The sequence below is a fragment of the Fukomys damarensis genome, unplaced genomic scaffold (assembly GCF_012274545.1).
Source record: "Fukomys damarensis isolate Sample0158 unplaced genomic scaffold, DMR_v1.0_HiC HiC_scaffold_9, whole genome shotgun sequence".
Lineage (NCBI taxonomy): Eukaryota > Metazoa > Chordata > Mammalia > Rodentia > Bathyergidae > Fukomys > Fukomys damarensis.
The window spans coordinates 32,119,002-32,143,969 of record NW_022900921.1 but is presented as its reverse complement, the minus strand read 5'-3'; the positions used below and the strand labels follow the sequence as shown (position 1 = coordinate 32,143,969).

At 33.2% G+C, this 24,968-nt stretch overlaps 1 protein-coding gene across 1 annotated transcript in view; it reads right to left on the bottom strand.

The window, feature by feature from the left end:
• Positions 1–24,968, bottom strand: part of Ythdc2 (YTH domain containing 2) — a 73,537-nt gene that overhangs the window by 5,625 nt on the left and 42,944 nt on the right. Inside the window, exons 17-26 of the mRNA XM_019206072.2 lie at positions 22,621–22,703; positions 19,092–19,197; positions 17,721–17,840; positions 17,005–17,277; positions 15,235–15,361; positions 13,765–13,970; positions 13,254–13,449; positions 8,869–8,978; positions 6,570–6,862; positions 4,874–5,051 (exon numbers count right to left, since the gene is read on the bottom strand). Of these exons, the coding sequence (XP_019061617.1) occupies positions 4,874–5,051; positions 6,570–6,862; positions 8,869–8,978; positions 13,254–13,449; positions 13,765–13,970; positions 15,235–15,361; positions 17,005–17,277; positions 17,721–17,840; positions 19,092–19,197; positions 22,621–22,703 (1,692 nt within the window). The remainder of the gene's footprint in view (positions 1–4,873; positions 5,052–6,569; positions 6,863–8,868; positions 8,979–13,253; positions 13,450–13,764; positions 13,971–15,234; positions 15,362–17,004; positions 17,278–17,720; positions 17,841–19,091; positions 19,198–22,620; positions 22,704–24,968) is intronic.

Below are 24,968 nucleotides of genomic sequence, written 5' to 3'. Positions count from 1 at the left end.
AAATAATGAACTATATATGAGACACTAAAAATATCAGTAAACCTAAAGACATAGCCAGAAGATCCCACCCAAATCCATCAGAAGACTCTTAGAATAACCTAATTCAGTAATGTAGCAGATACAAAATTAACACACACACACACAAACACACACACACACACACACACACAAAACAACAGTATTCTTGTACATTAATAATGAACCCACTGAGAAAAAAATTAGGGAAAAATACCATTCACAATACCACCAAGAAAATTTAAATACTTAGACATTAAGTAGAAATCAAGAAAGTAAAAGATGCCTAAAATGAAAACCATAGTACTCTGAAAAAGATAACTGAAGAGGACATCAGAAAATGGAAAGATATCCTCTGTTCCTGGATAGATAGAACCAATACAGTCAAAACTGTCATACTTCCAAAACTGATACACAGATTTAATACAATCCCAATTAAAATACCAACATTCTTCACAGAACTAGAGAGAACAATCCTAAGATTCCTACAGAACCACAAGAAACTTAGAATAGCAAAAACATATCTCAGGTAAAAAGAGCAAAGCAGGTGGTATCATGATTCCAGGTCTGAAGGTATATTACACAAAGCTACTATAATTACAAACAGCATGTATCCAAGTGGGGTAGTGCATGCCTGTGATCTCAGCATTTGCAAGGCTAAGGCAGGAGGATCGTTGTAAGTTCAAGGCCAGCAAGGACTACATAGTGAGTTCAAGCCAGCCTTAACTACATAACAAGACACTGTCTCCAAAAAAACCAAAAAGAAGAAGAAGAAAAAAAAAAACCCAGTATAGTAACAGCAGAAAAACAGACATGAGAAGCTGGGCATGGTGGCACATGCCTGTAATCCCAGCACTTGGGAGGCTGAGGCAGGAGGATCATTGTGAGTTCGAGACCAGTTTGGGCTACATAGTGAGTTTCAGTCAGTTGCAACTACATAATGAGACCCTGTCTCAAAAAAAAAAAGGAACCAGACATGAGGCTCAATGAAACACAAAAGAGGATGTAAAAATAACCCCAAGTAGGGCCACCTCAGTGGTTCTACTGCCTGCCTCACTAGCACAAGATCCTGAGTTCGATCCCCATTACCAAAAAATAAAAAAAAAATTTTTTTTAAATAACCCCAAGTAGATTCAACCATATTTTTTGAGACAGGGCCCAAAAACATACACGGAAGGGAGGAAAGATAGTCTCTTTAATAAATGGCTATGGTAAAACTGACTATCCACATATATAAAATTGAAAATAGACCCTTATTTCTTATCATGTAATACAATAAAATCAAAATGGATTATAGAATCAAATGTTAAACCAGAAACACTTAAAACTGCTGGAAAACAAAAACAAAATAAAATTCTTGAAGTTATAAGTTCAGCAAGGGCTTTCTGAACAGACCCCAGTTGCACAGGAAATAGTTCCGAGAATCAACAAATGGGATATCAGATTAAAAATTATCTATACAACAAAAGAATCAAGAGTACCAGAGTGAAAAGACAACCTACACAATGGTAAAAACTTTGTCAAGCGATTCCTCAGAGGACATATATCTAGAATATAAAAAGAACTAAAAAAAAAAAACTTCCCAAAATAAAAGAACCAATCAAAAAATGGGCAAGCAAAATGAATCAACATTTCACAGAAGACATATAAATGTTTAATAAATACATGAAGAAATGTTCAACATCTCTGGTCATTAGAAAAATACAAATTAAAACACCATGGAGATTTCATCTTAGCCCAGAAAGCATGAATATCATTAGGAAATCAAATAATCATAAATTATGAAGAGGCTGCAAGGGAAAAAGGAACACTTCTACACTGTTGGTAGGAAGGGAAACTAGTACTATCACTATAGAAATCAGTTTAAAGATTCCTCAAAAAACAAACTAGAAATTCCATTTGACATAACTATTCTCCTAGGTATCCTCCCAAAAGAATTAAACATGTCACATTATAGTAATACATGCACACCCATGTTTATAACAGCTAATCTTGGAAACAGCCTAAATGTCTGTTCACAGAAAAATGGATAAAGAAAATGTAGTATTTACATCACAATCAGAAAAGCTGCTGAACATCACTAGTCACTGGAGAAATGCAAATTAAAACTACACTGTTATCACGTTCTGTTAGAATGGCTAAAACTGCAAAGATTAATATACCAAGTTTTGTCAAGAATATGCAGTAAATGAGATAGATGTGGTAATGCACACTTGTAATACTAGCATTCAGGCAGCTGAAGCAGGAAAATTGCTAGTTCCCAACCAGTCTAGGCTACATAACAAGTTGAAGGCCAACACAGTCTATATGGCAAGACTTTGCTTATAAATTGAAGGCCAACATGGACTATGTAGCAAAACTATTTCAAATCAACAAAATGAAAATAAATACATAAAAAGAATATGGAACAAACAGAACACTTAAGAGATTGTTGTGTTGAAGGAATACAAAATAGTACAATTATTTTGGAAAATAGTTGGGAAATTTCTTGTCAAGTGAAACACACATTTACTATATAACCCAACAATCTTACTCCTGCAAAGCTGCCCCAAAATAGAAAACATATTTACACACAAAGGCTTATGTGCAATTATTGTAGAAAGTTAATTCATGATAGCCAAACAGTAACAATAACCCAAATGTTCACCAATTAGTGAACAGGTAAACAAACTGTGGTAAAGCCACACAGTGGAATACTACTCAGAAATAAAAGTAATTAATAATAAACTTGTTAGCCAGTTGTAGTTGCACACATCTATAATCCCAACATTCAGGAGGCTGAGGGAGAAAGACCACAAGGGGTCAGAGGACAGCCGGGAATACATAGTGAGTTCAAGGCCAATCTGGAATACATAGTGAGATCCTGTCTCAAAAAAACAAAACAAGACACAATGGTTTATATCTAGATGTCCGCCTAAAGTCTCATGGGATCATAAGCAGGATCTTTGGAAGGTGACTGGACAATAGGAGCATTATAGCTGGTTTGCTGATAGGAGGTAGGGGCTGGTCAGAAAAGGAGGGTCACTGTGGGCATAGCCTTGAAGGTTTTCTCTCCCTTCCCACTGCTCCTTGACTCTGCTTCCTGTCCACCATGTCCCTCTGGTGGCTCATTCCTGCTTTAGAGTCAGCCAACTGTGGAATGAAATGTAAGCCAAAATAAACTTCTCCCTTAAATTGCAGATGTCAGGCATTTTGTACCAGCAACACGAAAGTAACTAAGACAAAAACCTCAAAATATGGATAATTTCAGAAGCATTAAATGAAATAAGCCAGACACAAGAAGCTACCTTCAAATGATTCCATTTATAGGAAATTCTAGAAAAGAATCTAGAGTCAGAGAGTGCATCAGTGGTCACCAGCAGCTACAGCAATGAAACTGTACTGTACATAACTATGGAATAGATACACGATTACATACATCTGTCAAAATCCAGTCAACTGCACAGTTTAAACTGGTAAATTTTATTATCTTTAAATTTAAACATAATAGTTTTTTATACCAGAGAAACTATTCGGTATTTACACATGTGTGACTTAGTTATTTCACTTAGGAGTATATCCTCAATATGCATCCATTTTCCTATGAATGACTCTAATTTCTTATTCTTCGTGGCCGAGTAGTATTCCATTGTATAGAAAAACCACATCTTCTTTATTCAGACTCCAACTGATGGGCAAATGCGCTGTTTCCAAGTTCTAGTTATTATAAACTGTGCCACTATAAACATGCGTGCGCACGTAACACTGTGGTATAATTGACAATGTGAAATAGGAAGAAAAGGGCTAAAGATGTAGGGGAACTGGGAAGGATGAGGGAAAAGAAACAAAGGAAAAGGAAAAAAATGAGAAAATGAAAAAATGGAAATAAAGTATCTGTAAATAGGGAAGGGAGGAGGGGGTAAAGGGAAGGCAGGGGTCAGGAGAAAAAATGAGAACCAAAACCTGTCATGTAAAGGTACAAGATCCCAATGATGAATGTAACTGTGCTGTATATCTAAAATGTACCAATAAACTTAATGAGAAAAAAAAATTTAAACATAATAAAAATATTTAAAAATAAAACCCAAAACCTAAGAATGCAAATGTACAAAAATATTTCCTCTTATTTAATGAAACAGATATTTTTATGTAAATAACCCCTACTCAAATATTTATTCACACACTAATAATGCAGAAAAGTCAAACACTCTGAACAGGAGGTCATTCCTAATACAAAGTCTTTAAAAGATACATTGTTTTCAATTCCATATCAACATCTTTAACCCTCCTGACTTCAAAATTTCTCCTGTATCTTATCAATTTTTATTTTTTGTATTTTAAGTACTAAATTGCAGAAATTAACCAACATTTTCAATTCTGAAAATATAAGCCAAATTAATTTTTTGTTACTTTAACCAAAAGGGTTCTAAAGAAATACATGAATAATGTCATTAATGAATAATCTGTTACCTTTAAAATACCCTAAGATGGTAACAATTAGAAATGTTTGGCAAACAGTGTCTCCAGTTTGCCAGCATGAATTTATGTATAGAACAGAGGCCAGATTAGAAACTTTTATAATGTTGTGTAACACATTCACAACAAGGCCATAATTCGCTATGCCTTGCCACTGTATGGGGCATGACTGTCCAATCAGATGGCACAGGACAGTCTCATTAGGTGGTACAAGTCAGCAAGAATATGTTAAATATTTAAAGATGTAACAGTTGGAGATTTAGCTCAGTAATGTCGCCACCTGCCTCACAAGCTCAAGGTCCCAAGTTCGATCCCCAGTACCATAAAAATATATATATATTTAAATATGTAACATTAGATGTGCTACAAATCTGTTCCTTATATCTACTTTTAGATATTCTACCTTTCCTGAGGATGGAGGAGAAGGACTAGCACAAGGACTTGGATAACTACTGCTATCTGTAGATTTTACAGAAGATTGATCTGATCGGTCGTCCGTGCTTCGTTTAGGATGTAAAATTCCTCTATCTTTGTATTTCTGAGGAGGATGTAATGCCGTAGATGGAGATTTCATTAATACTCTTGAACAAGACGGAAAAAATAAATAAATATCAATTATTTGTAAGTTTAGAATACAAAGCAGATATTATTTCAATCCACAGTGCCAATGATATTATGATGTATGGCATAGTATTTTAAAAAGAAAACTCAATTCTCCTAGTATATTTACAAATTAAGAACCAGGTGTAATGGCCCATGTCTATGATCTCAGTACACTGGGAGTCTGAGGCAGGAAGATCACAGGTTGAAGTCCAGTGTGAGCAACTTATGGACTTAGTGAGAACCAATCAAAAAATAAAAAGTAAAAATGGGTCATGAAAATAGTTTAATGCAAAATTCCTGAAGTTAACCCCAGCACTGAAAAAAAATTTTTTTTACTAAAAAATATACCTTTTCTTTTGTGTCACTTAGTATGTAAAATCCAATCAAAAGAAGGTTCTAAAAAGACTATCTTTTCCTTTAAAAACAATAAGCATCACTTATATTTCTATTAATTCTATTTTCAGTTTTTCAACTATGGAATTTTTTATTTAGCAGTACAAGGGGTTGAACTAGGGTCTTCCCACGAGCCACATCTCTAGCCCATTTGTTTGTTTCTTTTGAGACAGGGTCTTGCTAATTTGCCCAGACAGAGCTCAAATTTAAATCCTTCTACCACAGCCATCCAAACTGCTATAATTACAGGCAACTGCCACCATGGCAGGCTGAAATCATATTCTTATTAAAGAGACTTCTAATATTGTCCAAACTAGTCTCACAGGTAAGAATATTAACTTTGTTATGAATTCCAATGTGATTAAAAAGCTTTTAACTGACACAAAATAATTCAAAATGCTTTCATGACCAGAAATATTTTTGACTCATGGTCAATGATTCATATAAACATTACTACTAAAATGTATTACTTATATAAATAATTCACAGTAAGCACTCTCTTAATCATATAACAACACATCTAATTGCAAAATACTAGGAAAAAAATAATTTGGCTAAACTGTAGTAGGAATTTTGCCACATGGCAATAAATGTGTGCCTCCTTCACAAAAATGTAAATTCTGTGCAAGAAAAGATCTTACTATTTTGTTCACGACTATACCTCTCACAGTAAATCCAGGCACTTGATGTGCCACAAATGAATGAAAGTACTTCTGTAAGAATATTAGTCAGTATACCAATAGTACACAAGGTTTGTGGGAAAGTGTTTCTTTAAACACAGCCATAGTCAGTTTTTCTCAGTGCACATATTGAGGAAATATGTCACTCGACATGTACCAAGTAAAATATATAATTTTAAAATTTGCTAAGAGATCTTAAATTTTAAGTCCAAAATGAAACATTTTCAGTTTTCCTTGAATGGCCTAATTCATAAATATGTACCAGTATCTTTTAAGTATTAAGATAGTATGAAAGATTTTAAATATATTTTATAAATAAAAAACTTATTATCATGTTTTTATGCATCCTATATCATGAGAAAGTAATTATTAAATAGCATGCATAATTTTCCTGAAAAAAAACCTCTTCCATTTATAATTTACCGTTCTGCAGTAGTAGACTCATCAGAAAATTCACATTCTGCTGCAGTTTTCCTACTATTATTTTCCCTCCAAGATGATGCCAAAGGAAGTTCTTCTGAAGACATGGGTCTTGGCCTTTGGCCAATCCCAGATGGCTGTTGTAAACCTGCAGACTGTTCTTCAGTGCTTAAAACAGCTATAATTGCTCTTATGGTAGCTTCATCACCTTGAGACCAAGGTTTAGATGGAGCTCTCATTCGACGTAAAAATAAGCTGTGCCACTTCTGTCTGAGTTGCAGCAATAAACTGGCTGCCTATTCAAATAGATAAAATAAAACATATATTAGATATGTAAAACATTATTTATCAGTTAAGGTCTACAACTTTTTCAAAGAACACAGTTTACATTTAATATAATTTATTACTATTTTCATTTTATGAATGAAATTTCTTATTGATCATATTCCAGGCACCAGAGACAAAAATCAAAGAAACAGTCTCAATAAGGCAGTCAACACTGATTGCGTGAATGTGATTAATACTGAAAAAGCAGCAGCAAGCTAAATAAACAAAAATACATTTAGTAGTTACATTCAAATTGTAGCACCTGCAAAGCATCCGAATGATGATGATGTACAGAAGGCACCTGGATTCACAGAAAGGCCTATGCCAAATATAAAAACTTGGAAGTCATGAGTGCATAACTAAAGCTACAAATACAGGTCAGGTTTCCAGGAATTGTGCAGAGAGAGAGAGAGAGAGAGAGAGAGAGAGAGAAGAAGAGAGCAAGGCACAGAGAATAAGTGAGTTTAAAACTAAAAGCACAAAGAGTTTGTGAAATAACCTAAAAAGGAATGAATACTGAAGAAGAATTAAAAAGAATTAATGTCAAAGTAACTAATGACAAAGAAGAGGAGGCAGGAGAGTGGAGAAAAAAATAGAGAAGGGCAGAATTACTAAAAAGAGGTACTAGAAAGAGTCAAGTATTAGGCAGAGGCAATCAAGAATACACTGGTTTTGATAAGTGGAACTGTGGAGGACACAGATGACTGTAACCCAGACAATTTAGTGAAGTAAAAGGTTGGTGGGAATAGAAAAAAGACTGCAGAAGGCTGGAGTGATGAATGAATGTGTGATTTTAAAAAAGTTAAATCTAGCCAATGCTGACTACTGACACCTTAGATCTTCCCCTCTCTCCATGAATACAAAATGATTTTTTTGAAGCATAATGGAATTAAGGGAAGACTTTGTCAAGAAATTTTTTTTTAATTTGAAAAAAATCTTTACCCTTTCCAGTTAAAAAGTATATGAAAAAAAAATAAAATGAACTCATACATTCTTCTCAAAAACAGAATTACCCAAAATAAAGTTATCATGTATCCAAATACTCAAGATTTTTTATATGTGCAAAAATAATCATATATTACTGCTATCATTGGAATTTTTGTCTACTCTAAAAATTCATGTTGACTCAATCCCGCATGGAACAATATTGGGAGGTGTTACCTTGGGAGATTGGAATTACAAGCCCTGACAAAAGGGCTGCATGGAAGGAGTTCATTACTCTTATACTTCTGCCTTGTGAGGACAAAGCATTCATTCCCTGCAAAGGACACAGGGCTCAAGATGCCATCTTAAAAGAAGAAAACAGTCCTCACCAGCTCTTAACCTTGGAATTCTCAGCCTCTAGAACTGTGAGTCTGTGGCATTCTGTTACAGCAGCACAAATGGACTAAAACAACAATCACCCATTAAGTACTGAACCACACCTAGGTTTTTCACATCTCCTACTAGAAAAAAAGAAATCAATATAGCAGAACATGTATGAGGGTCTTATGAAAACTGAAAAAAAAAACCTGTATTATCCAATATAAAGGCTCAGTACTGAAGATAAAAATTTTATCAAACCGAATTTTAAAAATTTGCAAGTGTCTTCAATTACACTGCCCTGGGGCCTCAATGTTCTGAAATGATTCAAAACACTTACCTGTCATGATCATTTTGACTTTAGGGAAGAGCCAGAAGTTGCTTAGTGCCAAATCCAGTGAGTAAGATGGATGAAGACACACTGCAATGCTTTTGAGTCTGCCTTTCCATTGGATAGCACTAGGCAACAACACTTATTGTATTTATGGTCATACTGCATAAAGACACTCATAAAAGAATTTGCACAACTGCTTCAGGGAGCGGAAAGAATGATAAGTATGATCAAAGCAAGGATGATTAATGGCAATGTGTATTTTACTTTAACAAATTTTTAATTTGAATGTTCACCTATGTTTTGATCATCCCTTCTATTTCTTATTAAAAAGAAACTCACCTCTGGCTCTAGTTTAAAGTTAAGCCACTCATCAAGCTTCAAAGCCGCCAAATTAGCAGTAGTTCTGTCCTCCATTTCACTGTCACTACTGTCATTGGGAATGCCATCCACTGTTCCAACAGATTTTGAAAGAATAAATCACTTTTATCATCTTATACTGCAGCAAAACAGTAAGCAAATAAGATACTCTTTGATCACAAACCCTCCAGACACACTAACAATTTGTGTGAAGTTCTCCAAATATTTCAGATCATTACCAATATTTAAAAGGAGAAAACTAATACATTTTAAAGACTACAATCTCTAATTACAATACAACCAAACAAGAACAAGAATTAAAAACAGAAACAACTGAATGAAATAGAAACTTAGAATACAAAGAAAGGTAGGAGAACCTATAGAGAATGCTCACAACACTTACATAAATTCACAGGTTTTAACTTGAAAAACTACACATCTTAGAAAAATAGTGTAAAACCCAAAGAATAAGAGAAGATGAAAACAAAAAACTGATGAATAAGAGATAAAATGGTAATAACAGTTAATCTAGTTCTTTGAAAAGATTAAAGGGATAATCCTCTGTAAACAAAGAAAGAAGCAAACATAAATTCACCAACAAAATCAACTGAGATAAAATTGTAAGTCTAAAATGTCTTACAAGATTAAGGCACACTAAAAGACATGATGCACAATTACAGAATACAATTGAAATCTTCAAATTTATTATATTCTTTAAAAAAATTACTAAAATCAGAAGAAAAAGAAGTGGAAAAACTCAAACCTATTTAAGGAAATAATAAAATATATCCTTAAAGAAACCAACAAATCCAGGATACCTAGTCTCTGAAACTTACAAGGAACCAAATAATAACCAATGTATTTAATATGACAAATCTGAACCTAACCCTAAAATTTTATAACACCTAAAATCTACAGATATCTGAATGCATACAAGCACATACTACACAAACAGCTTCAACAATATAGTTGCAATAGTATTAAAAATCCTATTAAAACTATTAAAACAAATATATATTTATATTACAAATATTATAAACATTATAAATCCTATTTATATTATTATTAGAACTATTAAAACAAAATTAACATAATCAATAATACAACTAGAATCTAAACCTTTACAATTCCATAAGACAAAGTGGACTATTTAATACAGTTTCCCAAAGTATGGAAAAGTGAGGAAATAAAAGTTTTGTAAAAATTTTTTATTAATCTTCAGGTAATAAAACTTCATAAACAGAAAAATCTAATGGCTTTATGAATTAATGAAGTAATGAGATTTTTTAAAAATATGTTAGTCTGTCACAATATCTACATTAAGCAAGATCACCAGATAGCAAGCACAGCAAACCCATTTAGCATAAAAAATTAAAAATCAAAAATTCTTGGGCCAGGGATTTAACTCAGTGGTGCCATCACCTGCCTTCCAAGCACAAGGTCCCAAGTTCGATCCCCAATACAAAAAAAAAAAAAAAAAATCCAAAAAACAAAAATTCTTCTAAAACGTCCATTCTTTGTAAGCATTTCAAGAAACAAAGACACAGCAAACTAAAGACAAAGTATGAATAAATAAAATACACTAAACCTCCTGGAAGCAAACACCAAAATCCCAAAAGTATTATTGCTTTCAGAAAGGAGTACAAGATGATTATTGAAAACGTACTTTTAACAAGGGTACAATAATCAAAGAAAAATTTAACAGTAGAAAGGCAGCAAAGAGTTACAGGCAGACCTTCCATTGACAGACACGGAAAGTAGTAATAAACAAAAATACTAAACAAAAAGATACAATGTAAATGTGTTTTACGTATATTTATTCCTTACACAAAAAAGTAAAAAATAGATACACAGAAAGCTTAAAAGTGCCAAATTTAATATGCAATCAGGAAAGCTTTCTAGAAAAGATATACAAGGATTATGTTAAAAATGACACAAGGAGAAAACTCTCAGAAATACAGCCACATTTAAACCATTTCAATCTGGTCCAGAAAAATGAATTCTAAAAATCAAACTACAGAAAACAATACTTGTCACATGTCCATAGAGGAATGAGACTTTCTCAGCTTTGAAAGAGAACAGTATAAGAAAAGTTATTCAATTTCAATATACAGTAATCAAAGCACAATTCAAAATATGAAAGATGAGATTGCATTAAATATGACAGAAAAAAAGGGCAATGTTCTTAAAAATCTTAAGCTACTGTTCAAATTTTTAAGAAAATCAACAGTATACAATTAAACAAATGGGCAAAAGATGAAATAAGCAACACCACTAAAGGAAAATAAGCTAATGCATGGAGAATTATTTCTTTTTGACAAGAAAAGAATTAAAAGTGCAAATGACAGAAATCTTCCCTTATGTTTTAAATAATAAATTTAATTTTTAATACTAACAACAAATGATAGTATAATTACAAGAAAATTCACTCTTGTTGGCTCTACTAATATGGGTGGGTATATATGAAAAATAATAAATAATATACATATATCTTAATCAAATAAGAAATTTCAACCCAAGGAAAATATTAAATGAACGAAAGAATACACAGATGACGATGTCTCCACCTTATCTACACATCTCATTACTTACCTACCACGCTATTCCTATTCTCTTCATAAAAACTCTTGCCCCATCCCTCCACTGAGAGTGCCGTTATCAAGGTCATCAATGACTACCGTATTACCAAATACAAGTTACAATTTTCAGTTTATGACTTTCTTGACTTCTCAAAGTAACAGTTAACAGAGCTTATCTCTCCTTTTTTGAGACATATTTATCTTCAACACTAGACCACTCTTTCTCTCTTTACTCTGATTCTTTTTTTTTTTTTTTTGTTTTTTTTTTTTTTTTTTTCTTTTTTTTTTTGGTATTGGGGATCAAACTCGGGTCCTTGCGCTTGCGAAGCAGGCCACCGAACCGCTGAGCTAAATCCCTGGCCCTATACATTCTCTTTAGGAAAGCCATTCTCATGGTTTTAAATATCACTTACAACCTCCCTAATGACTCAACTTTTTGTCCAGGCCTTTTCTCTGGAATGCATATCAAACTGCCTTGTAAAAAAACTTCATGGAGGATGTCTTGCCCATATCAAACTTAACCTAACTAAGCAGAATTCTTGACTTTTCTCTTAGAAAACCTGCTTCTCCCATCTTTCTGTATCTCACATATGTGGCAAAAATATTTAACAAGTTACTTGAGCCCAAAAGCTGAGCCATAATTGACTCCTCCCTTTCCATTACCTGTTATATTCAATCCACCAGTTACTAGCACCTTCAAAATAATTTTGAATGTACTTTTCTTCATATTGGTTGCCACCATCCTTTATCTAAGCTATCATGTCTTAAGACCACTTTAAAAAAATCTCCTGTGTCTACTCTCCCATTCTCATCCCTTAAAACCCATACACTAAGACAAAATGACCTTTTCAAATGAAAATCACATCATGTGACTCGATCCGTCACTTGAAATCTTTTCATAGCTTTCCCTGAACTGGCTATGGCCTCCAAATCCTTAGATTTTTTTTAACTGTAACTCACTGCTCTCCACCAGTGATGAAAGGGTACCAGTCACACACCCTTTCTGTCAGTTTGCAGATCATTCCAGGGTATAAAGTCTTGGAGCTTTCCACTTCCTCTACATGTGGGACATTTCTGCTTCTTTGCAGAGCAACAAGCTGCTTCTCCTACTATAGGTTTCAGTTTAAGTCTTACTTCTCAATTTGTCTAGGGTTTCTAAAGTACATTACTTCTAAAGGAGTCATCTATTTCCCTGATAACGATTAGCTATTTATTTACTATTATCAAGAGTGTGTAAAGTGCCAGAGACAGAAGTATGTTGTTTCTATTACTTCTTCAATGCTTAGCACAGCATCTGATAAATATTTACTAATTAGCTAAAAATTCAAAACCATCAAGTGTAAAAGAACATTTTAAATGCATTACATCACTTTGATGTGACAGAATACTGTAGAGCAACTAAAATATTTAACATGATTTAAATAATCAGAATAATGAAGACAGCAGAAAAAAAAATCAGCATAGAAAAAATTATGTAAACAAGTACAAAAATATAATATTAAAAAGTTCATTATTAGTGACTATTATCCTTTTTAAAAATTACCTTTACTTATGTTAAATTATCATCTGAATTCAACTAGAAAACAAACTTCTATGAGCAAGATTTAGAAATGTACTAATTAATGTCAAGTTACCTTAGAAATTAATTTCAAGAACAGTGGTATTATTTACTATTTCTTGTCTTACATCAAAGTAAACTGCTATAACAAAAATTTCACAACTATTATTTAGGTTTAGTAAAACAAAATATTTCCTTTCAGATTTTTATTTCCTTTGTAATACATTTACCTCTAAAGGACGAAGGTTCCTGAAGAGCATTACTTGGCAACCTGGCGGGCCCACAGAACACCAAAACAGTAACAGGTGTCACTGCTGAACAACATCTAATATTAGCTATTCTATATGCTCTGGTCATCTCATCATAAATAAGCCAATCAGTGGGCAGTGCCTGGATTGCTGCAGCTTGACCATTGGCTGGAGGAATCTGTTAGGAAAATAAAATTTTAAATTGTTAATTGTATTTATCATGTAACATTTTGGGAATACATTTAAAATGTAAAAAGTTCCTTGAAAAATAGATGGCATATGATAGTGCCAAGCTCAAGTAGTATGTATAAAAATCTTTATTACTCTTCCAAAGTTACCTCTTCCACTCTAAGATTCAATAAAATGCTCCAATTTGTAAATATATATATATAAACATTTCTTAAAGCAGGTAGGTATTTAAAGTATTTTTCATTGATCATCAACTACCTAAATGAGCTTTATCTCAATGCCTAAGAACATAAAAATATTTTACCTTTTTGTATTGAGGCTGACTGAGAACTGAAGTGGGATGAAATCGTACTTTTTTCTCCTTTGGTCCTGTCAATGCTACATTCTCTCTGTCCACATGGACTAAATTGGGATACATGCCTGCCACCAATGCAGCTTTAACAACAGCCCAGTTCTCAGAGTTTGTGTTAACATCTCGAATGTCTCCGCCTCCTCTTGCTCTAACAAAACCTAGAGAATGGAAAGGGGAGGGAAGAAGGCAGGACAAGGGAGAGGGGTAATGAGGGACAGAGAAGAGATCAAAATATGTTATATGCATCCATAAATATGCCAATACCCACTATTCTGTATAATATGAACACACACACACACACACACACACAAAAACCTCTGGAGAGGAAGAATATTTTTTCTATTATACAAAAGATACTTTAAATTTTGTGTGTTTTTTATTAAAAAAATGTATGGCCCACATAAGTTTAATGATAACCAAATTCTACAATTAACAGTATATGTCCTGGAAAGTCTAAACTACAGAACCAATATAAGAAAAATTTTAAATCTACACAGGAAAGATGAAGTATAGTATTTATTGAGGGCCTAGATTTTTTTTTTAATGCACATTCTTAAAATCAGCTATCAGAAACATGCTATGTTCACAAATGGAAACTCAAATCATTCTTCTAATTACAATTAATAATGCGGTGGTTATGAAAGTCTAAAAGTCAAGTAAATACAGTATAACATTTTCTGTTTGAATTTCAAAACCTTTTCTTATTTCCCCATATATGAGATAATTCTAAATCCTCTAGTTTTTCCCTCATTTTATTACTTTGGCACTTTAATCCATGAATCAAGCTCCAGTACTTTTAACAATCATAGTCATCACTTCGATGTTATTACAATACTTCAAAAATAGAGGAAGGGGGAAGGGAAAGGAGGAAGGGGCAAGAGAAATAGCTGCAGAGAAGAAGAGGAAGGAGAGGGAAGAAGTGGAAAGGGGAGCAAAAGCAGAGTGAAAAAGGAGAAGGAAAACAAAAATATTCAAAGAATTTTAAAAGGAAAATGCAATACTAAACCCCCTTAAAAAAATAACAAATGCCTTCAGATTACCGATGTTTTAGTCTCAAAAATATAAAAAGCAGCATTTAAACAATCTATTTAATTTTTATAATTTCTAGAGCTAAAATAATTGTTAATGGTGATTAAAATATAAATACAAGATCTAAATTGCTCTGTAAACAAATGTTATAAATATTTCATTGCAAACAGCATCAAAAGGGTTTAGCTTCAGCTCATATATTTCTCAACTACAGCTTCTAGAGCATCATTTTTTTCAACAAGTAAAAATTGATATATGTAGAAGCCTATAAATCAGTTCAGGAATATAAGATACATAACATGGTAATATAAAAATAATAGACACTGACATCATTAACATTAGAAATATTACAGATAGAACAATTTAAATTGCTTCTTTGGAAGAAGACTTTACCTGATGCTCTAAGCTGACCAAGCAACTGTGTTCTCATGCCTATAATTATTTCCATGGCAGCTTGTGAAAGAAAATTCTTTTCACAAAAGGCTCGCTCCCACCCATCACTTCGTGCTTTCTGCCATGCCTATAAAAACAGAATTACAAACAAGACATATTTACCAATCACTTTTTGATGAGGCAACAAAGTAAATGAAAACCACTATATTCAATTCAGGTCAGGTCAATTCTTTTTTTTTTGGTTTGTGAGACAGGGTCTCACTATGTAGTTCAGACTGACCTGGAGCTCACTATGTAGCCCAGGCTGGTCTCAAACTCACAGCGATCCTCCTGCCTCAGCCTTCTGAGTGTCGGGATTACAGGCGTGCACCAAGGTCAATTCTTTGTAGAGTTCAGACTGACCTGGAGCTCACTATGTAGCCCAGGCTGGTCTCAAACTCACAGCGATCCTCCTGCCTCAGCCTTCTGAGTGTCGGGATTACAGGCGTGCACCAAGGTCAATTCTTATTTTAATTATTCTATAAAATATAAGACTATAATGAAATAAAATGTATCAGTTAACTTATACTCCAATTGCTATGAGAGTCAATGTTTATAAGAGGTCAACGTGAACTAAGTATCAAGTAATCTAAATGACCAATACTTAAAGAATATTCACCTTCATAGATGCATTTGTTAGTTTTATTCCACTAAAGTGTGAAAGGTTTTAAAGTAAGTCACTGACACTTTTGTATCTAAGCAGCCACTCTGTGGTTCTCCAAAAATAAGGGGCTGCACATCAATCCCTTAAACTGAGAATGAAAAGTGGGATTTCTAGAAATAATATACATATTAAAAAGCTACTCTTTGAAAATGAGTTTTCTTTCTTTAGAATATAACTAAAAGACCAAAACAATAATTTATCCTGTCTGCTTCTGTAGGAGCGAGGAAAAACAAACAAAAAACAGAACATTTGCTCCAATTTTTCCTCTATCATTAAACTGATCTATATAATACACTCCACTAAAAATAATGAGTCACCCATTTGTAATACATCTAGAAGAGTTCACAATTAAATTTATGTCTGTGCTTGAAAAATCCTATATGCCTGAAATATAGGACTTATACTTTCTGCATAAACAAAGTAAAAAAATTTTTTTAAGTCACAATTTATATTCAAGAGAATTTAAGGATACAAAGATGTTTACATTTTCAAGAAATAACATGTCTATATATTTGAATTTCTAAGTTATATTTTCCTTTCTCTTTCTCAGAGGTTCACTTCCCTTGTATTTTCTTTCCTCAATTTATATTATCTTAAAAAGTTTTAAATAATTTTTGAATTTTTGCTTTATAAAATTAAGTTCTTGACACAGTGTCTTGAACAAGAAAAAGATGTACTTTTTTAAAAATTCAGGGGCTGGGGATTTAGCTCAGTGGTTCTGCTGCCTGCCTCACAAGCGTCAAGGACCTGAGTTCGATCTCCAGTACAAAACAAAAAAAAAATTTAATTAAGTCGAAATTAAATGTAGTAAAATTTTTTTCTAAACTAAATATATATACATACATATATTCCTATAAGGAGAAAATGAGGGAAAAAGCAAAATAAAGAAAAACTGATAATTTTAACATTAACAGCAAAAAGATATTTTTCTGGACTATTAATAAAATGTAACTTCACAAATAAAATTAATGGAATTTTTATTATTGCTTGTTTATTTTAAACTGTTACACTTGCCCCAGAAACCTGTTTAACACAACATCTCCAGAAACAAATGACAGTAATGGTACCTGGAATGCTCTGAGAAGTGCCATATGGTCACTGAATGTTCCTGCAGTGAAACGCTTCCTACAAAGCATAGCAGCACGTTTTTGAGAGGCCTGAGTAGGCAGTACAAAAGGGTCTCGATAAGCTAGTGTGCAGGCAATTGTAAGGATGGGATCCAGACACTTTAAAACAACAGCACATAGCACCATTTTACCAAGATGTGGTTCTACTGGTAGGTCAGCCAAATGATATCCAAGCTCAGAGAGATCTTCCCACGCATCCATTGCATCTATTGTCTAAATCAAAGCATGGAGAACAGAATTAGACACGATCAAAAGTTGTGTTTAAAAATCCAGAAGAAGAAATACAAATTTTAGCCAGGTGTGGTGGCACATGCCTGCAAACCCAGTACTTGGAAGTGTGAGGCGAGGCTGGGCTACACAGTGAGTGCAAGGCCAGCCTGTACTACAAAGCAACCCTATCTTAACCAACAGACAAACAAAAGTTTCTTTAGTTACCATATCTCACAAATATAAGCTTTTCTTCAAATACATATATTTGAAATATATATATATAGTAACTGCTGTTTTATCTATTATTAATTATAAGAGCATTATTCAAAGTATATGATTATCTAAGACTGTTTTTCAACAGCACAAAACTAGTTAAAATATACTCATAATTTGGTTTAAATTTCAAGTCAGAAAATCAAGTAAAACAAATCTGCTAAGACACCAACCTTAAGCATCTGTACAGCATTTCTTACAATTAAAGCTGGTGGAGGTTCAGGAGCTCTCATAAGGAAATCAGCAATGGTACAATTAATTGGAGCTAACAGCTTGGTATGTAAACAAAGTTCCTGTAAGTCAAAATGGTAAATAATTTTTCAAAAATTGAAAAGAATATTAATGTTATATCTTTAAAGAAATCATGGGCATTACCGCTTCCAAACACAGTCTAGTAAAGTCTCAGATTAGAATGAAGAGCAGAGGGAACAATATCTTTCTACTAAACATGGGCTTCTACTGTGCTATGGGGTGCCAAAGATCTCAACAGATATCCTCAGTCAACCAGATGGAAATTATCAATGTTGCTTCTGGCAACATCTCCTCAGAGTTCTTACATATACAGTTAACACTCAGAATCACTATGCGAAAAGATGATTTCCTTCTATACACGTACTATTTTTCTGTAAATTTCTATTTTTCTGTAAAAGCCTATGGTAAAATGCATAGCCCTCAGAGAGACAAGTTAGGACAAAGAGCCACACGCCAGTTCACCTGCCATAAATTCTGTGTGCAATAGAGATTCCCATGTCACAGGATCTGTTCTGCCTAGCAACATGACCTCATCAAACTAGCCAATACAGCGGGCACAGTGATAACATCAAGTATTAGGGATAAATGGCTGGCCAACCCCTTTGTCTGGCAGTGCACCATTTTGTGGAAGTAAAGTTTTCCTTGCAAAAAAATTTTTCAGAAGTCTGGTTTCTTTTGTGCTGTTTATGACACCAGAAAATATATGTCCAATACCAGAAGGTAGATGGAGGCACTGGGGGGTAAGAAATCACTTGAGGTATATGGACGCCAAAAACATGATACCACATCTCTTTAATGGTTTAGAAGCCAGCATCTAAACTAATATGCTAAAGAGTCAAATTAACACCCTTCCGGTATTTTCCCTAGAAATTACACAGTACATATGATTGTTTCATGAAGTTATAAAACCTAAAGAAAAACAATAAAGGCCAGGTAATCTTATTGAATCCAGTTCCAAAGTTATCGAGATAATCTCAGCATTTCTCACTAGATTTCAGTATTATCTTTTAGACCTTAAATAATTTTCTCATTCTATTGAAAAATTTTAGGATGAATGGTATGTAGCTGAAACTCTTACAATAATATATAAAAACAATATCCTTATAAACTGTACTATAATTTAGTGAATTCTCTAAAATTTTGAAGTCTGATTTTTTATACAGAAAAAAATCTTGTTATAGGCACACAGTATCCACCATCCATAATATATAACTGTTTTATAATTGGATTGTTTTGCAAGAAATTAAAATGGCCCTTCTCTTTAACCACTAAAACATATTTTAAATTTCTACCTGTAACGGCATCCTCAAAAGTTCTGGAGTCTGAAATTCCAACATATTCTGAAATCGGAGTCTACTAAACAGGCGGAAACAAATTCCAGGTCTACATCGCCCCGCTCTTAAAAAGAAAATACAAAATTAATACTCAAACAAGGAACAAAGGCTATAGTGAATTGTAAAAGCAATATGATTTGGAAGATAGAAGAATGAACTAAAACTAAGATCAAAGCATATGAGCTTGAATTCTTATTCTCCATGAATCCTTTTAGAAGGTACTTCAATTGCCTGGAATTCACTTCACTTACTGAGATTCATAAATGACACCTACCTGATATACCTACCAGGGTTATGGTAAAAAAAAAATAAAATAAAAACAACTAAAGAGCAAAGCATGGAATAAATGTTGGGTAATTTAAATTCAATCAATTTTGATAAGCTATTAATAAGCCATTGTGCTCAAGTTATTAAAAACTGATTAGAGTCGCATAAATTATGCACTATACACCTTCACGACATTAACATTATGTCACAATCATAGAACCTGTGTAACTTTCTATGAAACATTACAGAAATATCATGAAAAGCAGTCTCTTTTAAACACACCCAGTCACTATGTCAGCTAATGGCAGGACTAAATATGTTAAATCATGGATACAGAAATATCCCCTTCTGATGAGAATCAAGACTTGATGTGTAGAGTATGTCAGCTAATGGCAGGACTAAATATGTTAAATCATGGATACAGAAATATCCCCTTCTGATGAGAATCAAGACTTGTCATGTAGAGGTACAAGATCCCAACAATGAATGTAACTGTACTGTATCCCTAAAATGTACCAATAAACTCAATTAAAGCTGAAAAAAAAAAAAGAAATATCCCCTTCTGACATTGTTGGACCATCCCTTTCTTCATCAAATACTTCCTACAATATACCTATTAGGTTTCCTACATGCCCAACTTCCTCTAACGTCTTTTCCCAGACTTTAAAAGTTAGTGTTTCTTAAAGGATAAACTGTCTCTGCTTTTCTGTATCTCCTGAGGTGATCTTAATTATGCTCCTAGTTTCAAATACTATCCATCCTTGATGTCCTTATCCTAATTATAGACCTATACCTCACAAGTCTCTTGGATTTTCCACAGTCAACTCAAATTCAACACAACCAAAAGTTAACTTTTCATCCTAAGTAAACCTTCTTTCTATTTGCACTGACAGGAGCACCAACCATCCAATTTTCTAAGATTAAAAACCTGGATAACACCCTTCATTCCACTCTATTCCTTACCTCTTCCCCCAAACAAACAATACTGCTCTCTTTAATATCTCTTGAATTAACTGTCTACTTCTCTTTATTTCTACCAGCACATCAATATGGCTACCTTCATTTTCATCTCCATATAGATGAAAGTACTAATGAAAGAGCCTTGTCCCTGACAATCCATTCTCCAAAGAGCTTAAAGAATACTATAATAATGTCATTCCTCATTTATTTTTTAAGAGAAATAAAAATAAATGGTCCTTAAAAATGTATCCCCAATTTTCAGTCTATTTTTTACTATTGTCTTCTAAACTAAATTCTACCCAAACTTGCCTGTTCTTTCTTTTCTATAGATCTCTTCTTCTTCCCCCTCTGCCTTTTAGAAATGTCTTTTCACAGCTCCTCTATATATCTGTCTCAAATTTAATCTTAACTCCCCTAGAAACATTACATAGTTATAGCACAGATCATACAGTGTTAAAATTGCTTAATATACTGAATCCCAATGTGGATTCACAAAACTTCATCCATCAGACTACAGTTTATTCACCACTATATCCCTACCACTTGCACAGTTAAAGATTTCAATAAAAACTTGCAGAAAAAAATGGCAATAAAAATTTCCACAATTTGACCCTTATTTCGGGTAACACAGTATTAACAGTACCTAATCCAGCTCAATGTTTCAAGTCACACTTTGTCATAAGAGAACAATAGAATATCAAAGTAATAATGCTTTATAGGTATTCTATGAAGTTATACAGAAATAGTGTTAAGTATTTAGTATATGAGACATTTTTGGGTTTTTTTTGTTTGTTTGTTTGCTTGTTTTTATGAATTCACAGCACTCCTCCTGCCTCACATACACCACCCCCAGTGTTGGGATTACAGGTGTGCACCACCACATGCAGCTCTGAGGCATTTTTTTAAAGTTAGTATTTGATGTTTTCTGGCCAGTTGAAATGCAACAGGAATTATAAGTAATTACTGAAAAATATACCTTTTAATCTTGCCTTTTTTAAAATGAAAATGTACACTGGAGTATAACTCAGCAGTAGTGCACTTGACTGGCATACAGAAGGCCCTAGGTTTGATCCCCAGAACTACAAATAAATAAATAAATAAAGCAAATAAAAATATTTTTAAGAAATGAAAAAGTAATCCAAGTACATAGTAAAATAAGTTACAGAACACATACACATACAGAATACAGATAAATAAATACAATGTATATATAAAATGAAATTAACTCTTCTTCCTCCAAGGGCCCCACAAATCTTTTCAGAATCAATATGCTATCATTTTCAATGTTTCTCCCAGACTCTCCCATGGATGTATCTATATATACTTATATAAATACATGAAAAAACTTTCCACACAAGAACATATACATTCCTTTTAAAAGATACTACCATTATGTGGTCATTAACATAATTTAATCATTTCACAATATACTATATTGCTTCCAAAATTTATATTATTATACACAACATTGCAAGTACACTCTTCAACATACAGCTCTGAACACAGGTACAAATATACTCAGGATAAATTGTGAGATGTGAAATCCATGATCACAGGCTGTATATGGATAAACAGTTTCAATTTGCCCTCTGAAGAAGTCCTAACAATCTATACTCTCATTAAAATAAAAAGAACGCCTCCTGGCTCATATTTTTCCCATTACATTTGGCATACTGTAAAACATTTTCACTGAACTCAATCTGATAAATAATAGCACTCCATTAATTTGCACTTATTTTGGTATATATGAGGTGGTATATATAAAGTAATATATTAATAGGGAATGCATATTCTTTATTTTGGTAAGCCAACAGTTTTTCTATATTCATTTTAATAATTTTTTTTTTAAAGAGCTTTTCTTATTTAAGGAAATTAGCACTTGGGGGCTGGGGATTTAGCTCAGTGGTTCTGCTGCCTGCCTTGCAAGCTCAAGAACCCAAGTTCAATCCCTGGTACCAAAAAAAAAAAAAAACTTAGTACTTTGTCCTATATTCCAAGTATTTATAGAATCTTTACTTATTAAGCTTCTTACATTTCAGTGTACATTATACCACACTGTCTTCAATTTTAATACAACCAAATTCAGCTTTTAAAAATGCATTAAAATGGTTCACTTCACCATTTTATAAGATAATATAAAAACGAATATTATCATTAAAACTAACGTGACAGAAGGCAGGATATATGACAAATATGCAATATATATGAAAAGTTTCCATTTTACATGAAATTGAATGAATGCACATTAAATATACATTACCTGCCTTTTCGTTGTATGGCACTTGCTTTGGAAATCCATACCATTTTTAACATTGTAACAAAATTCAGTGCATCAAAGGATTTCTGTAATATTTAAATCATCTTTATGTTAAAACATAAAATGTACTTAAAAGAAAATAGCTGAAAACTATCAACATATTTTATCATGCCAAATTTAAACTCTCATCTTGATTAAATAATTGTAACAGAGTATTAATTCTGAAAAATCCAGATACTCTGGTTAAAACACTAAGGAAAAAGAATGAAAACAAAATTAAACCCAGGGGAGCCATAAAATTTCCCCCTTCTATGCTTTGCTGAACTACCTGCTATTCATGGCAGTCAGCTCTCATGAGAAATTAAGACTGGGAAAACTGATCTATTCTCTGGAGGTCATTTTCTATCACATTTTCATTGTTATAACAGAGTGATCAAGGAAGGGCATTTTCTGAAATACTTTCCAGGAAGCTGATCCAGAAGAATAACAATCACTAAACTAATCTCATCCCATAGCCAAGAATTTTTAACTCCTACTTTACCTCCTTCTGAGATACTTAAAAGTTAGCCTATTTTGAATTTTGCAAAGGAAAATATATAAGAAAATCATTACTAACCTCATACTGTCTCAAAGAAACTAAAGTAAAAATCTGCAGAGAAATATTTTCAAAGAATAATCCTAACTCGAATATATACCTCAGTTATTTGGAGACATGGTTTCCATTATGTAAAATAACTACACAGGCTGGGTGTGGTGACACATGCCTGTCATCCTAGTACTCTAGCAGTAGAATCATAAATTCAAGCCCAGTCGGGGTAACTCAGTGATTCAGTAAGACCCTGTCTCAAAATAAAAAATAAAAGCCATGATAACGCACTTTGAAGGACGAGGCAAGGGAAATGCCACAAGTTCAAGGCCAACCTGAACTACACAGAAAACTGTCTCAAGCAGCAGCAACAATAATAATAATTTTAAAATAAAAGATAAAAAGATGGGCTGGGGATCTGGCTCAATGGTTCTGGCACCTTGCAAGCTCAAGGGCCCAAATTCGACACTCGGCTTCCCCCTCCCAAAAAGATAAAAAGATGCAGATGTTGCTCTGTGAGAAGACCCTGGGCTCAACCTCCAGTACAAATTTAACTAATTACAATAAATACATAGAGCAAATAAGTTCTCAGAATAGTTTAATTATAGAATTTTTAGAAAATGTTACTCGATTCTTGTTTTTTTTTGGTACCAGGGATTGAACTCAGGTCCTTGCGCTTGCAAGGCAGGCCACCAAACTACTGAGCTAAATCCCCGGCCCTTACTCGATTCTTAATAAAAATATTTTATTTCTGTAAAATAACTTGACCTTACAACTATGTTTAAACTATGTTTTATGTAAAAAATAATACCTAATTAGAGGAATTTCTAAAATATTCAGAATCTACTTCCATCTGCATTAGATAATTCTAGAGCAAAAAAATTTGATCTTGGCTCACTTCAGTTTATTGAAAATACTCACTACTATTCTATTACAAAAAATTACTTAATCTCTTCTTTGCAGTATCCAACTATAATACATCTGACCAAATTCTGTAATGTGTAAGATTCCTAAAAGCTACATCAAAAACATTTTCTTCAGATTAAAAATATTTGTATCTATCAATTTGATTTCTACAATATTGTTATTCTCAACAAATCAATTATTTCTATCACTTTTATTCTTTCAATGAATGGTTCTACTAAAAGGGGCGCTCACTATATAACTGCTAGGCATTTATATACTGAAAGGAAACAAATACTCCCTTTTATTTATATCAGGTATTGGAAAACTGTTTTTGCAAAGGGCCAATTGGTTAATATTTTAGGCTTTCAGAAGGTCTGTGTTGCTATCACTCAGATGCCAATATAGTGTGAAAGCAGCTATACATAGTAGGTAAAATTGATGAACCTGGTTTTTTACAAAGGCAAGTAGCAATTCTAGCTTGAATGCTGGCTACTGTCTGTTGACCACTGGTTTATGGGAGGTGGTTGTTTGGTTGGTTTACTGGTTGCAGTTTTCTTGCTCCTTTCATCAAGGTTCTCCTGCACTATGATTAATATTAGAAACTGAAGATCTAACATTGAATATGAGGGACATGGTGGTCTATTCCCACAGGTAGAAGGAAAATACAGGAAATACCCAACTGAATTTACACTGTGATGAAGTTTTCACTATAAGTAACCCATCTTTTTCTTCCTCTCTAGTATTTAATGATAGAAGCCTTTTTCCTAATTTGCTGAACTAAAATAGATTCTATATATTGAATTTAAGGTACAATATTTGAGTGAACTCAACATTTACTATGCTCAATTCACCTAGAAAT